The sequence below is a fragment of the Eublepharis macularius genome, chromosome 11 (genome assembly GCF_028583425.1).
Source record: "Eublepharis macularius isolate TG4126 chromosome 11, MPM_Emac_v1.0, whole genome shotgun sequence".
NCBI classification, from domain to species: domain Eukaryota; kingdom Metazoa; phylum Chordata; class Lepidosauria; order Squamata; family Eublepharidae; genus Eublepharis; species Eublepharis macularius.
This window is the reverse complement of record NC_072800.1, coordinates 49,053,953-49,068,903: the sequence shown is the minus strand read 5'-3', so window position 1 is coordinate 49,068,903 and position 14,951 is coordinate 49,053,953. Positions and strand designations below refer to the sequence as shown.

Sequence of the window (14,951 nt, the reverse complement as noted above, 5' to 3'; positions counted from 1 at the left end):
CTTTGAAATTTACACTGCAATCATAAGCGGAGTTCCACCCTTCAAAGCCCATTGACTTCAATGTTCTCGGTATATATAGCAATGGTTAAGATTGCACTGTTAGAGAGTGGCCTTTTTGTTTACCTGAACTGAGGCCCCAGTGCCATAGGTTGTTAAGTATAGGAGGGAGCTATGCATACACAGCTTGGGCAAAGGGCTCTGTCTGTATATCCAGCTCCTGATGGTTGCTGATGCTAGCTTTGCCAGCAAAGGTGGGGGTGAATTTGGCTTTCTGAGCAGGCCATCAAAGGCACTTGTTTGGGTATGCAGGTCATCCAGCAAGGCAGTCTGTGTGTCTGTTTGACATGGGGATTGCTTTTGTCAGATTAGGGAGAAACGGAAGCATCCTTAAACATAGCTTTTAGTTCAAGAGAATTATTTATCTCTTTCCATAGGAAGATTCTTTTTTAAAAAACAAAAAATTACAGCTGTTCTCCGTACATGCTGACAGAAGGAAAGAGAAGAGAGAAGGTCAAGAACCACAAAACTGTATTGCAGGTTCCCAGCACCCCTAATATTTTGAATGTTTGCTTGAATTGTAGATATTTAATATTCTATACTCAATAATACTTGCATAGTTTAATTTAGAGAGAATGGACTTGTCACAAAGGCTTCTATATATAACAGGCATGCATAGCTTGTGTGACCCACCCAGATGAATGCAGTTCATGCTAGAGACTGGGAAAAAAGGAGCTCTTTTTGGCTAGCTGGGCCATGATAGACAGGCTACAAAAAGAAACCAAATAAATCAATTTATCAAACAATTTTAACTGTGTACACAAACTTTGCATCTATGCTAAATACTAATGCAGAGTTTAAACCTGTGCTCAGAGTGAGGTATAGTAACAGAAAATGAAACTACTGTAAAACAGATGCTTCACTCAAACAGAACTGCTGCACCAAACAAAGACATTTTAAAACAATACCAAATTCCACAGCTATATTATTTATTATTTAATATATTTTTAAACAGCAAGTGAAAGTATAATGTGCTGCTTCATTATGCAGAATTATTAATTCTAGGCTACTGGCTTGCGTCCAAGAACTAATGCAAACGTGGATATGTTTTTTTAGCATTTTAGCAAAGAGCTGGAATCTTGTGCCTTATTTTGGTCTTTGTGCATCATGTTAACAAAAACTTGAGGTAAACTAGAAAAGATTTTTATTGATTGCTCTGCCCATTTACTGTTTTGACTGGATTTTATGCTTTGCATGCTAATATAACACATCAGTATTTTGGGCTGCTGTAGTTTTCTGACCACAGTTTGTAATAACCTACCCCTGCTCCCCATTTCTTTTCTGTGTAATAATGATGTGTATACCTGCTCACTAGTACATCTGAAGAAGTGGGCTCTGGCCCACGAAATCTGATACCACGGTATTCATGGTATTCATAGTCTTTAAGATATTTTTTCAGGTAGGTAACCTTGAGTCTGTATTAGTAGAACAAAATTCGTGTCGAGTAGCACCTTAGACTAACATTTTTTACAGGGTATAAGCTTTCATGAGTTAAAGCTCACTTTGTCTGACAAAGTAAGATTTGACTCACAAAAGCTTGTGTGTGTCTGTTATGAGCCATCAAGTCACCTCCAACCTATGGCGACCTTATGATGAAAGACCTCCAAATCGTCCTGTCATTTAATAGACTTGCTCAGATCCTGCAAACTGGAGGACGTGGCTTCTTTTATTGAGTCAAGCCATCTTCCTCTTTTCTTTCTGCCTTCCACTTTTCCTAGCATTATTGTGACTAAAGTACGATAGCCTCATCTTATACCCTGGAAAATAAAAGCTTATACCTTGGAAAATTCTGCTGGTCCTTAAGGTGCTACCAGACACATTTTGTTGGTCTCTAAGATACCACAAGAGTCTTGGTTCTTAAAGACTAATGTGTGCTATGGCATCAAATTTAATGGGCCAACTTCTTCAAATTACAGTTCCAAAGAAGCTTAGCATAACAACAACAATAATAGTAATTATATATATAATAATTATATATGATAATGTTATGGAGCATTATAACTTGGCATAGTTTAGGGCTTCAGCATGTCTTAATTTGGCCCTGGAAATATATTTACTTTGATCCATTGGTTTAGAAGCACACAGGAATGAAAACAGCTGCCTCAATCATGCCTTTAGCATTTGTTTCATTTAGCCAGTGACAAATAATTTTCTTTGAAGAACTGCTTATTGCTGGTGTGTTTGTAGAAAATGAATGATGTGGAATCTGTGAAGGAAGTATCTTCTTGTACGGCAGCTGTGATTTAGAGAAGATTGTTGCTGGATTCATAAGTCACACCTTCAGAATGTCATATGGCTAAGAAGCAGTGCTCTTTGATTCCACTACCAATCCATCTTTAACTACCTGCCTCTTTCCTGGCTACTGGCCAGACTCCCTGCCCCCCCCCACCTGCTTCACAATTTTCAAAGCCCCATTTGGCATCGCATAGACTCCAAGAGAATGATACCATGGCCGTTTCCAGACGGCCCCCCGCCTCGCGAAACGTCGCACGTCGTTGCGCAGAAAACGCGAAATATCGCGTTTTCTCGCGCGAGTTTTGCGCGACGTCGCGCAAAACTCGCGCGAGAAAACGCGATATTTCGCGTTTTCTGCGCGACGACGCGTGACGTTTCGCGAGGCGGGGGGCCGTCTGGAAACGGCCCATGTGTACTGTTATCCCAGTATCTAACTAAGAAAGGGGAAGGTGAGTTTGAACCAGCAAGCATCCATACAACCCTTAAGGACCCCTTAATTTAAGAGCAGCTGTAGCATTGTAGCTAAAAACATGTGCTGTGAGCTAGGAATCACCTTCTTCCTCTGCCACAAGATCACAAGAAGGCCTGGGCAAGCCCCTCTTTTCCCCATCCTCAGTGGCCAGATAGTAATTTTTCTCCAGGTCATCTGATAAACCTCATCGCTGATCAGAGATTTGAAACCAAGTCTATTCAGTCCATATCCAGCATTTTGTTTGCTACGCTTTGGGTTGTGGAAAGAGAAAGGGCAAGGCTTCTTCTCTTATCTATAGCTGTCCATTTTCTTGAACTGCTCAGGAGCTATTTGTGGCTGTTGAATCTGTACAACATGAGTCCTTTATCTGTAGTTTCTTTTACTCTTCAGACTTGAACAATGCTTAATCACTGCAAGAACAGCCTTTTTTCCCTTGTGTAATTCGTTCCATTTTTTAAAAAAAGCAGTTCCACATGTATTTATCATTTAACTGTAATTGCCATTTGTTGCCAAGGCTGTTCTGTTGACAAGAGAGATGCTCGGAGAAAGCAAAGCAATGAACACCTCTTGCATTTGTTTGAGCTCCTGTTGCAAAGCATAGTTTGGAGACAGAGAAGCTGCTGATGCCCATAGCTCTTTGGTGCCTAGCTGGCAACCAACTGCTTCCATCCCTTCTCAGGTTTCCCAGTATGGCTGAGATGGTTGCAGCAATAGTGGGAAGGCACAGTGTGCTAATCTGAAACTTCAGAGGTGCTACGTTCATGAGGAAATAGGGGGGAAATATCCTTTAAGTAACTGGCAAGAAGGAATCTGCCCCAAATGATATTTGGAGAATAGCTATTTATCTCCAAAGCCTTGATTTTTATTAGCCATCTGAATATTTTGGCAGTGAAGAAAATAAGAACTCTGGACCAGTCTCAAACTTTGTACCCTATGTTGACAATTCAAAACAAGGCTTGTATTTGTTTGGCATGATTTATTCTATGTCTGCTGTTCAGAGGGGCAAACAGCAACCTGGAGTGTCCACTGGGTAGACTGTCGAGGGAAGTCTTCAGTTGCTGAGACTTCTTCAGATGTAATCATACCCTTGAAGATCATGATTTGATCCCAGTAGCACCGTAAGACCAATGAGATTTTTGGAATATAAGTTTTTGAGAGTCAAGCTCCCTTTGTCATCTTGAATCTCAAAAGCTTATACCCTGGAAATCTTGTTGGTCTTTGAGGTGCCACTGGACTTGAATCCAGCTCTTCTACAGCAGACCAACATGGCTACCCAACTGAAACGTGAAGATTATATTCACACTCACATGGTCTAGAAATTTGCTTTTTTTATATTTAGAGATTAGTGGCTTAAATATGTTTCCAGTACTGTATTTTTGTACTTGTGTGAAATCTTAGCATACACAGCACAGCCTTATTTTGGCCTAGGCTTTTATAAATAATACTTCTGTTCATCTGGTGAAGTAGGTTGTTGGTTATTAAAGGTGATCCCACAATAAATCACCTAATCTCTAAGATGCTGCTGCATTTTTTTTTGGTGCTGCTCCAAACTGAGTTTCCTAGCTCTTTATACCAGTCCAGCCTCCAGCTGTGGTTATCTCTAATGCAAAACAAGGGAGTGGAGGAACTGCAATCTTTCTTTTGTGGAAAAGGAGAAATTGAATTTTGAATGCTAGTTAGTTAAGGGTGTAAACAAACATGCCTGCAAGAAACTTTCATTTGTCATAGAAAAGCGGGTGAGTGTGGGGTGCATATGAATTCTCAATATAGGGGTGTGAGTGCAGTCCAAGGACAAAGGAAGATGAACTAGAGAAAATAAATAAGGAAACATTAAAATAGCCAGCCTACTAGAAATGCCTAACAATCCTGGTTCAGAGAAGGAAAATGCAAAGCAGTAGTTCTTTCAAATGGAATGGGAAATTACAAAGAGAAAGAAAAAGTCCTGGGGGACCTTTATCACTGTAAGCTCAAGTGTTTCCAGCTGTGATTTCCTATATTTCGTAACTCAGACGAACGTTAATATGTAAGAAGTCTTTGAAGCACTCGTCAACTTTGCTGGTCTATAGTGTGGTGTTTTGTGTATTCACTCCCCTTCCCAAAGAGGGTACAAGTTCTGGCCCAAATTGGCACAGAATGGTTGGCTCAGGAAAGGAGCACCTTCTTTTCCCTGTTTTGGTGTATCTGTTCAGGACAGCTATGTTGGTGATGACTGATTGCCCTTGCATTGGGTGGAGGCAAAACATGTTGTGCACTCTGCCTCCCTATCTCCTGGTCGTACTAGGGGGTGCATGCAACAGAAATGTTATATTACCAAGAGACTGATCTGGGAACAGTCTCTTTATTCATAGTGATTTTTTGCTCCCTGCTTTGCGATTTTGGTAGTTCTTCTGTTGCTTTTGGTGGGTGGGGGTTCTATCAACTGGCATAGCCAGAATTCAGAGGTAGTTTTCTAGCTTGCTTTTCATTAAAAGTGGAATTAATGTTTTGTTAAGAGAAAATGGACCCTATTTTAAAACTTTCCTTTTACAAATGAGAAGGTTGGGGAAAAATGTTGTTGAGCAGTTTTTGAAAGTATTATAATGTGAGTAATAAGGGGGAGACTTGAAGCTCCATGGAGGGACAGGATCCTGTGGTAGGTGGTCCCTTTGTTCTGCTCCAGCCAAAATCATACTCACGCTCTTATCCCAATATGGTTTGGAAAGGAGTTCAGAAAAAGCTGCTGCATTATACTTATGATGCTTTCCTGTATACAATTTTAAGAGAGAAGGGGAGGATGTCAGAGAGATCCTATTCTGTCTGTCTTCTAAGGCTGGTGTGAAATTGTTATCCAATCCAAAAACCTTTCCTTTCTTTCAAGCTCCTTTAATCCAATGATTTTGAGCAGTGAATAAGGAGTATTTATTTCTTTAAGAAATAGAGAGACTTGGCCAAAGCCAAAGTGATCCTTGAGTCTCTATCCACCAGCAAATAAGGAACTATATTGTCTTTTGATACAGTAGGAAGTAGCTTAGTTATAACAGGAGAAATCCACAGTTCACGGTAAGAATGGCAATGAGGGCATTGCAATATCATATGGGACAAAGAGTCGACCTTTTCCAAGTCGCATTGACAAAGTCTATCCGAGTAAGGTATATTAAGGTATCTCCCATATAAAACTGCTGAAGGGGCAGCAATCCACAAATGTTTACATGTGTTTGTTCTTTGAAGGGATACATAGTTTTCCAGTCCTCCCTTTTATGATCTGCACCTTTATGAAGTCTGAGACTGGCCCAAGGTTACCTGGTGAACTTAATGGCTGAATTGGGATTTGAACTTGGGTGTTCCCAGTCCTAGTCTAAGACCATATCATATTGGCAAAAAATTGGCAGGCAGGCAGGCAGGCAGGCAGGCAGGCAGGCAGGCAGGCAGGCAGGCAGGCAGGCAGGCAGGCAGCAGCAGCAACAACAAAAATAATACATAAAACAAATTAACTAAAAGCCCAGGAAAACAGAATATTTTCCAGCAGGCCCAGCACTGGGCAAATTCACTACGGGGTTGGGTGGAAAATTCCACAAGCAAGGTACCACAACAGAAAATGACCCTGTCTCTGGTTCTTACCCATATTTTCCTTGTCAAGGGCACACAGAGGAAGGCCTTTGAAGTAGATCTTCATGTCTACCAAAAAGGTTCCCAAATAAAAGGTTTTGAAGGAGGTATCCATCTGTTAAGCAGCAGCTTCATTTAAATTATATTTAACAGACTGGTTGAAAATGACTGAGACCTTCTCTTCTGAGCATGCTGTTACCCATAGGAAGTGTACAGTATTGTCTAATTTCAAAATTCCCCTTTGGCTAGCTGACAAGAAGTTTCCCAGATATCTTCTGTAAGCACAATGACTCATTATTTTTTTAAAGTTATTTTTAAAGCTTGCGACTTTGCCTGACAATAACAATTCAGCTTTCATTCTTGACATAAGTAGTCTGGAAGAGTCAGGGCTCTCTTTTAAGCTTCTTATTTTCACTTTAATCACTTTATTATGCGTTCACAGGAATTTGTAACAGTCTTGGTGCGAGATCCTAAGGTTCAAAAGGAAGACACTTGGCATTCATATATAGACTATGAGATCTTCATTCATGTAAGTATAAACTTTGCAGTGAAAGTGCTTTTCCTGCAGTGAAAATGCTTTTTACTGCATAAATATAACAGTTATACTATGCTTGCAAAGTATGCAACCTTTTGTGAGAGTAACATAATCAAAAGTTCTGAAAAAAGGTACATTATTTGAAATTATTACAGGATTTTAGCAAGAGGAATGCTGCATAGATTCTAGGGTTGCAGTTGTACAGTCTGACAAGTCTTGGCTTTTATCCCTCATCTCCTGCATAGTGGTGGGTCAGAAGGGAACGTCCTGAGCATTCACAAGAATAAGATCCCTGAAGGATTAATCTGAGCCATGTCTTGCCTGGAAGATAGGATGTGCCTCTGAACATTTATTTATTTATAATCTGTCTTTCCTGCTAAGACTTAAAGTGAATTACAAAATTTAAAAGCCACCCTAAATGCAGGTAAAATCAGCAACTGCCTGTTCGTGTGTATTCTCTGTGGTGTCTCCCATCTTATGAAATAGTCTGCCAATCTATAAGGCAGGCCCCCATGCTTCTATCATTTTGCAAAATGTACAAAAAGGAATTATTTAGGAGGGCATTCTTGTAGAGGGAGTAGATCCCTCTACAAGGAAGGAGCCTTTTGTAGGGATACATTTTTTCCAGCATTGATTGTCTTGTTGCCTTAAGTATGTTTGCATGTGGTGTTCTTGTTTTCTTATCCTCTGCTTTACAATACTACTTGTACTCTGCCTTGAGTTCCAGTGAGAAAGGTGGATGATGATGATGATGATGATGATGATACAAAGGATGGTATAAGACATACCATTAATAGTGTAATATAATTGGATCAAAATGTTAGAAAACAATGTCATAAAAACAATATTACACATGACATACAAGAAATGCAAAAACTGGATCACATAAATTAGAAAACAATGCAGTAAGAACAAGGTAATGCATACAATAAACAGTGCCATAAATTGCAGCCCTAGTCTCTTTGTAAAACCACCCTCCTGAGTACCTGCAGAGCAGCTTTTCTTTACTGTTGACTAGCTCTTCAGAGCTTGAAATAGTCTCAGTTGATCATTTCCCTTGAGGCTGAATCCTGACACTTCTCTTTTTAGAAATCAACTTCGGGATGAAACACGTAGTCTGGGAACACCTGCTGCTTCAGCTGAAGCTAAGCAGCTATGGATTTGGTTAGTCCTTTCAAAGGGAAACTACTGTGAGCCTGGTCTAATAACAGGCTGTACATTGAATAAGACCTGTATTTTTAAAGAAACTAAATGTAGCCTCCTCATGGCTCCGCTGTGAGCTGTCTGAAAACTCGCTTGTGGTGAGTGAACAATGGGATACATCAAATAAAGGCCTAATCCAATTCCTCTTTACTCAGAAGCTTACTCCCAAATTAGCTTGTGCGGGTTGTGCAGCCTGTGTTACCAAAGGGTAACTTAAATCAAAAGAACTCTGCTGCGAGTCCTCTCCTTAGAAAAACAACTTCCTCTTCAACTTGGAATAGTGGCCTTTCACATACAGTGGGCAGTAGCTGCTGAAGGGTAAAGGGAGGAAATCCAGGCATGTTTGGGCCTGGAAGGGGGTCTTTGGAACACTCATATGTTTATGACCATTTGAGCATGGTAAAGATGTGCCTCGTACAGCTAAATTGGAAGTACATGGGAAGAGTTCCTTAGGAAAATGTCTTAAAAAGAACTCAGTTGAGATTTAACTAGGGGTGTGCACGCGAAAAAGATTTGGGTTTCCTGCATCAGATTTACCAGAAGTGGGGAAAAGATCTAGAAAACCCTGAAATCTGAAGCGGCATGCTGCTTCGGATTTAGGTTTCTAAGTTGCTTCGGAATGCTCCGGAAAGATTCAGAGCATTTTGAAGTGACAGGGGAGGGGAGGGGGGAGGCCCACCCCCACCGTTAAATTCCCACCCCCACCGTTAAACTCCATTCCCCCACCGCACTTACCTGATGGGTGGAATGCTGGAGCTGTTGCCGCGCTGGCCAGCTGGCCTGCAGAGAAGTCCTTCCCCACCCCTGTGGCCTGCTGGCACAGCCAGTGGCCATGTGGGTGAAAGGCCTTCCCCACTGCCGCTGCTGCCATGCAGCTGCTACCGGCACAGCAATGGGGCCAACAGGCCGGCAGAGAGAGTTGCTGCCATGCGGCTGGCTGGCCGGAAGAGAGGGCTGCCACTGCCGCCGTGCAGCCATGGCCGGCTGGCTGGCAGAGAGTGGTGCCACCACCACTGCTGGCTGGCCAGCAGAGAGGCCTGCCGCCACCACCAGAGACCAGCAGGGAGGCGGGAGGGCTGCCTTCTCCATGGTGCCAGGTAAGTGCAGGGTGGGGGGGTTAGGTAGGGAATGGGACAGTTTAAAGGGCTCTTTCCTGCTGCTTGCAAGCAGGGAATTCCCCTGCCTGCCAGCTGAAGTTTAAAGGGCCCTGCCACTTGTGAAAGGGCCCTTTAAACTTAATCCCGGGCCCCCGAAGCTTTCCGAAGTGATCCAAATCGCTTCAGAAAGCTTTGCTTTGGGATTTCTGAATCGGGGCCAGATTCGGAAATCCTGAATCTTTCTAAATCAGGCCCGATTCGGGTTAAAAACCCGAATTGGAAACCCAGAGCTCACACCCCTAGATATAACTATCAAGTCAGCTGAGCTCTGGTGTACTTGTAGTGAGTTCCCCTTCTCACCAGATGAACTGAAGACAATCTTTTTTCCCCATAAATGCCACAATTGCAGCAGTTGCATGTCCACCCCCATGCCAAAGCATCATACATCTGTGTTTTTGTGTAATCTCAACCTGGTTATGAGACCACCAGTGGCTCAGCGCACTCCTGCAGACTGCTGCATAGATGTTCACAGTACCTGAACTACACTACAGAATAATGTTTTATTTCTTTAAAATATTTTTACCACGCCTTAACGTCACACACTCAAGGCTGCTAACAAAACTGCAGAAGCTGCAGGAAACACCCATCACAAGAGTCCAACAAGTTAAGACAATACAGAATTAAAACACAGAATTAAAATCCAATACACAGAGTTGATAGAGCTAAAACAGTTTGCCCTCCACCAAATGCCCTCTAGAATGGAACACTCTTGCAAGTGTGAAGGTGCCCTCTGGAAACAGAGAACGCCTGTGACCAAACTGCTGCCAAATGAGCCATCTTTAGGTGAGGCTACCAGGCTGAGGAACATGTATTTGCACCATATATACACAGGTTAATCTACTGTAACAGAGAAATAATACCATGTTTTGCAGAGATTGAATTTGGCATAGGTGGCCTTCTGTCTCTTAGATCAACATAAGGGGTCAAGACACGGTTGCCATCCCAGCTGTCCATGCTTCTTCAGGCATTCTTTCCTTTGCATCTGTGTTTGCTGTAGAAAGTGTGAGACATACCCAGGCCAGAGCCACTATTTTCAGGAAGGGAGACTGAAGAACTGAGTCAAAATGAGGTAAGGAGAGAAAAAATTCTAGACTTATTGAGGAAATTAAAAACCAGTAAGTCTCTACATCCTGATGACATACATATGAGGATTCTTGGGGAAATCAAATATGAGATAGTTGTTCTACTCATATGTAACTTGTTACTAAAATCAGCTACTGTACCAGAATACTGGAGAGTAACGATGTTACACCAATTTTTAAAAAAACAATCGTAAGGGGAATCTGGAAATTACAGGCCAGTTAGCTTAACTTCTTTTAATTTGTTAGTTTAACAAATTAGTAGATACTGTAATCAAAGCTCTAGGAACGAAGTCTGCTGAGGAAAAATCAGCATGGCTTCTTCAAGGGGAAGTCCTGCTTCTCCAATGTTCTGGAATTCTCTGAGAAACTTGGCCGAGCGAAGGACTTTTGACAAGGTACCTCACCAAAGGCTCGTGAATAAGCTTAGCAGTCACAGAATAAGAGGCCTGGTCCTCCTATGGATTAAAAATTGGTTAAATAACAGGAAGCAGAAAGTAGGAATAAATGGACAATTATTGCAGTGAAGGGAAGTAAGCAGTGGGGTCCCACAAAGATCAGTGTTGAGGCTGATGCTTTTTAATTTGTTAATGAATGATCTGGAATTGGGGGAGAGAGCAGAGTAGTATCCAAGTTTGCAGATGACACAAAATTATTCAAGATAGTGAAAACCAAGGCTGACTATGAAGAGCTGCAGGAGGATCTCCGTAAATTGGATGACTTGGCAAAAATGTGGCAAATGAAATTCAATGTAGGTAAGAGTAAGGTGATGCAGCCAGTTTGGTGTAGTGATTAAGAGCAGCAGTACTCTAATCTGGAGAGCCAGGTTTGATTACCCACTCCTCCGCTTGCAGCCAGCTGGGTGACCTTGGGTCAGTCTCAGCTTCTTGCAGCTCTCTCAGCCCCACTCACCTCATAGGGTGATTGCCATGAGGATAATAATAACACACTTTGTAAACTGCTCTGAGTGGGCATTAAGTTGTCCTGAAGGGTGGTATATAAATCGAATGCTGTTGTTGTTAGAACAAAAAATCTCAACTTTGTGTACATGCTCATGAGGTCTGAACTTGCTGAGACTGAGAGGGAAAGAAAACTTGGGGTAACACTGGATAGCTCACTTAAAATGTCAACCCAATGTACCGCAGTCATGAAAAAGGCAAGCTATATGCTGGGGATAATTAGGAAAGGGATCAAAAATAAAACAGCCAAGATTATGTCTTTATGGTGCAGCCTCATTTGGAATACTGTGTGCGGTTTTGATCACTGAATCTCAAAAAGGACATTGCAGAACTAGAAAAAGCACAGGAGAAAGCAACACAGATGATTAGAGGTTGGAGCACTTTTCCTATGAGGGAAAGCTGAAGAGTCTGAGCCTTTTCAGTTTAGAAAAGAGACAAGTGAGGGGGAACCTATAAAATTATGCACAGGGTAGACAGAGTGGACTGAGAACTTCCTCCAAAAGCCATAGACAGGTTTAAAAAGAGATTAGACAGATTCATGGAAAATAGGTCTATTAGCAGCCACTAGCCAAGGTGACTAAAGGGAATCTCCATATTTAGAAGTAGTAAACCTATGAATATGAGTGCCAGAAGGCAATATCAGGGACTGCCTCAGCTTCTATGCCCTTTTTGTTGATCTTCTAGGGCAACTGCTTGGCCACTGTGTGAGATAGATGGACCATTGATCTGATCCAACAGGGCCTGTCTTATGTCCCTCCCCTCAAAAAAAACTTTTTCTTGGCTATGTTGTTTGCAAATCATTTAAACGGACACCTACAACCTTATGCTTAAAATATTTTGAATTTTTAAGCTAGGAAAAAGTTCTTGAATATTTATATTTTTGCTAAAGTAGCTCAGTATCAGGTAGATATTAAATCTGTTGCAGCCTTTTTTGTATCTGAAGTTTTTGGTTGTGAGAGTATCACCATTGCTTAATCAAATTATGAGACTTGGCAAGAAGCAGTCATAGAACAAGAGTCCAATAAGTTACGAACTTTCATGAGTCACAGCTCACTTCTTCAGATACAGCTAGACTGTGAGTCTTATCTGTCCTTATATCTTGGTGAGTGGAGTGATTTCAGATGCCGAATGACAATAGCAGGCAAATGACAAAAGCTGGTGAATGGCAGTAGCAGGCATGATTGGACAGGGTGGGGTATGCAGAGGGGTGGTGGGTGTGGAGAAATCAGCACTGGTAATGAGACAGGAAGCATAGGTCTCCAGGTGGATGCATTGTCTTGAGCTTTGTTATCAGTTGCAATTCAGCAGTCTCTCTAATCTACTGCTACAGACAGACAAACAGGGCTACCCGTCTTGATCTAAGAAGCAGTCATGTGAGAGATGATTCAGGACATAATCTTCGAGCTTTATTTTCTCTCCAGGATTGTTGTTTTTCCTGAATACAACAGTCTGCTGACTGTGAGGTCCAGTCCTACCAAACTTTATCCCTTGTACAGCTCTTGGCAACATCTGTGCTTACTGCATAGAATTTAATAGGACTTGATCAGGATGTTAGGAGGAACAAAAACTTCTGAAGAAACATTAAAGAATTAGGAAATAAATGCTGTGTTTGCAGTTGGACTTCTGGATTCCACCCTCTTTATTCCACTGAGACTACCTTCTCCTTATTGCCATATCTAAGAGTCTCTACTCTGTTCTCATCTCTTTGAACTCTCTGCTGCCTTTAATACTTTCTCCTCCTTTTTTGATGTATTATTTAATATATTTTCTACTGTTTTCCACAAATCTTAAGCAGTTGACTCCCTTCATACTCTTTAAGTCCTTGATTCATTTCTCAGCTGATTTTCTTCCTATCTAATCACACATTCATTGTTCCCATAAGGGGAAGCTTGTCGTCCGGTTTCCCTCTATCTCTTGAGGCCAATGAATTTGCCCACAGACTTCTTCTGTCCTCTCTACAAATTGTCCCTTAGTGATCTCGTTAAATCCCATGGCTTTCAGTATCACCTATATAATAATGACACCTAGTTTGATCCTAGTGCCTCTGAATGTTCTCTAAAAATCAAATCCTGCAACTCCCAACTGCTTGTTTGGGATATTATTTTAATTCAGGAAGCAAAAAATATGTTGAGGATCTAGAGGAAGCTCAGTGCATGCATTGTCTGGTTTAATTTAAATGCAGTGACAGACTATAAAAATTAGCCTGGAAGAAGGTTCAGGCTTGCTTAAACAATTCCTCCTCCCCTTCTAAGCTAATTAATTACTTCCTGGTTTTCAATAAATCATAGATCTGCCATTATATTCAGTCTTGCAAAGTATGGTTGTACATCCTTTGCAAACCAGGATAGAAAACTACAATTTTTTCTGCTTTTTAGAGCAAGCCTAAAACATAGGCTGCTGGTTTGGATGTAACAACCAACTATGGTTTGCTGAGCCAGGAGTTAATCGATTAGCTTGTGGTGCCACACAAGGAGGATCGAATGAGAGCCAAGCTACAAGTAACACCTTACACAGGTTGGACACTTGTCAGCTTACCTCAAGTTTTAATGGGAAATGTAGGCATCCTAGTTTTACAGCTTGGCTCTCCATTACAGCTGCAAGACCAGGATGCCTACATTTCCCATCAAAACTTGAGGGAAGCTGACAAGTGTCCAACCTGTGTCAGGCGTCACTTGTAGCTTGGCTCTCAGTGAGCCTGAGGCTGCTTCTGGCCATCTTCATTCAAAGATCTGCATAGCATATGAATCAAGATACTGGTTATGTGGTGTATTTCCTAGATAAATTAACATACAAATAAAGCACAGTGGCTTTTCTTTACAGACGAATAGCATGTGTTTTACAAGAAAAACATCTTGTGTCCGGCGGCGTTTTCGGGAGTTTGTGTGGCTTCGTCAAAGACTTCAGAGTAATGCTGTGCTGATGTGAGTAACTTCTAAACATTTTCATAAGGTTTTATGTACACTGTTTATTTTAAATTTTGTATCTAGTACAAGTGTAATCCCACCCTACCTCCAAAAAGATAAGGATGGTATAAAAAGGACTCCCTCCTTCCTCTTTTTATCCTTACAACAACTCTGCAAGGTAGAAGAAAATGAAAGCAGGTGACTGGTTCAAGGCCATCTAGGAAGCTTCATGGAAGAATGGGGATTAAAAACCCATATCCTAGCCTGGCATTCTAATCAAAACCCTTATTAACACCTTATTAATATAATATAATAACTGTGCTTATAGACTGCTCTTCTAGACAGAATAGTGCCCTGCTCAAGAGTAGTGAACAAAGTTGGTGTCAGTATTATCCCCACAATGCAACTGGGGACATGGGGCTGAGAGGAGTAGCTTAACTACGGCCACCGGCTGAGCTTATGGCAGTTGTGCGATTTGAATCAGCAGAGTGCTTAACCACTATGCTGCAGCAGCTTATTAAAGCTAATACCTTGTTTTCACTCTTTCTTTATCACAAAGGTTTGGAGTAAGTAAAATCCCTCTCTGATAAATACCAGGCCTTTATTTGTTTGGGTTGATTTTTTTAAAATCCATCTTTCAATGAAAACATGCTGAAGGCAGCTCACAAAATATGATGTAAACAAGTATTAATGACAACAAAAAAATCAACTGTCATAAAATCAGCCCCTATAGGTCCCTGGGGCTTTACTGTATCGGCATTGAGTT

At 41.4% G+C, this 14,951-nt stretch overlaps 1 protein-coding gene across 2 annotated transcripts in view; it reads left to right on the top strand.

Moving 5' to 3' along the window:
• Window positions 1–14,951, top strand: part of SNX10 (sorting nexin 10) — a 40,929-nt gene that overhangs the window by 15,293 nt on the left and 10,685 nt on the right. Inside the window, exons 3-5 of one of the 2 annotated variants that reach the window (XM_054992112.1) lie at window positions 435–537; window positions 6,792–6,878; window positions 14,103–14,203. In XM_054992112.1, the coding sequence (XP_054848087.1) occupies window positions 481–537; window positions 6,792–6,878; window positions 14,103–14,203 (245 nt within the window). In that variant the 5' untranslated portion in view covers window positions 435–480. The remainder of the gene's footprint in view (window positions 1–434; window positions 538–6,791; window positions 6,879–14,102; window positions 14,204–14,951) is intronic. The other variant, XM_054992111.1, reaches the window with a different exon arrangement.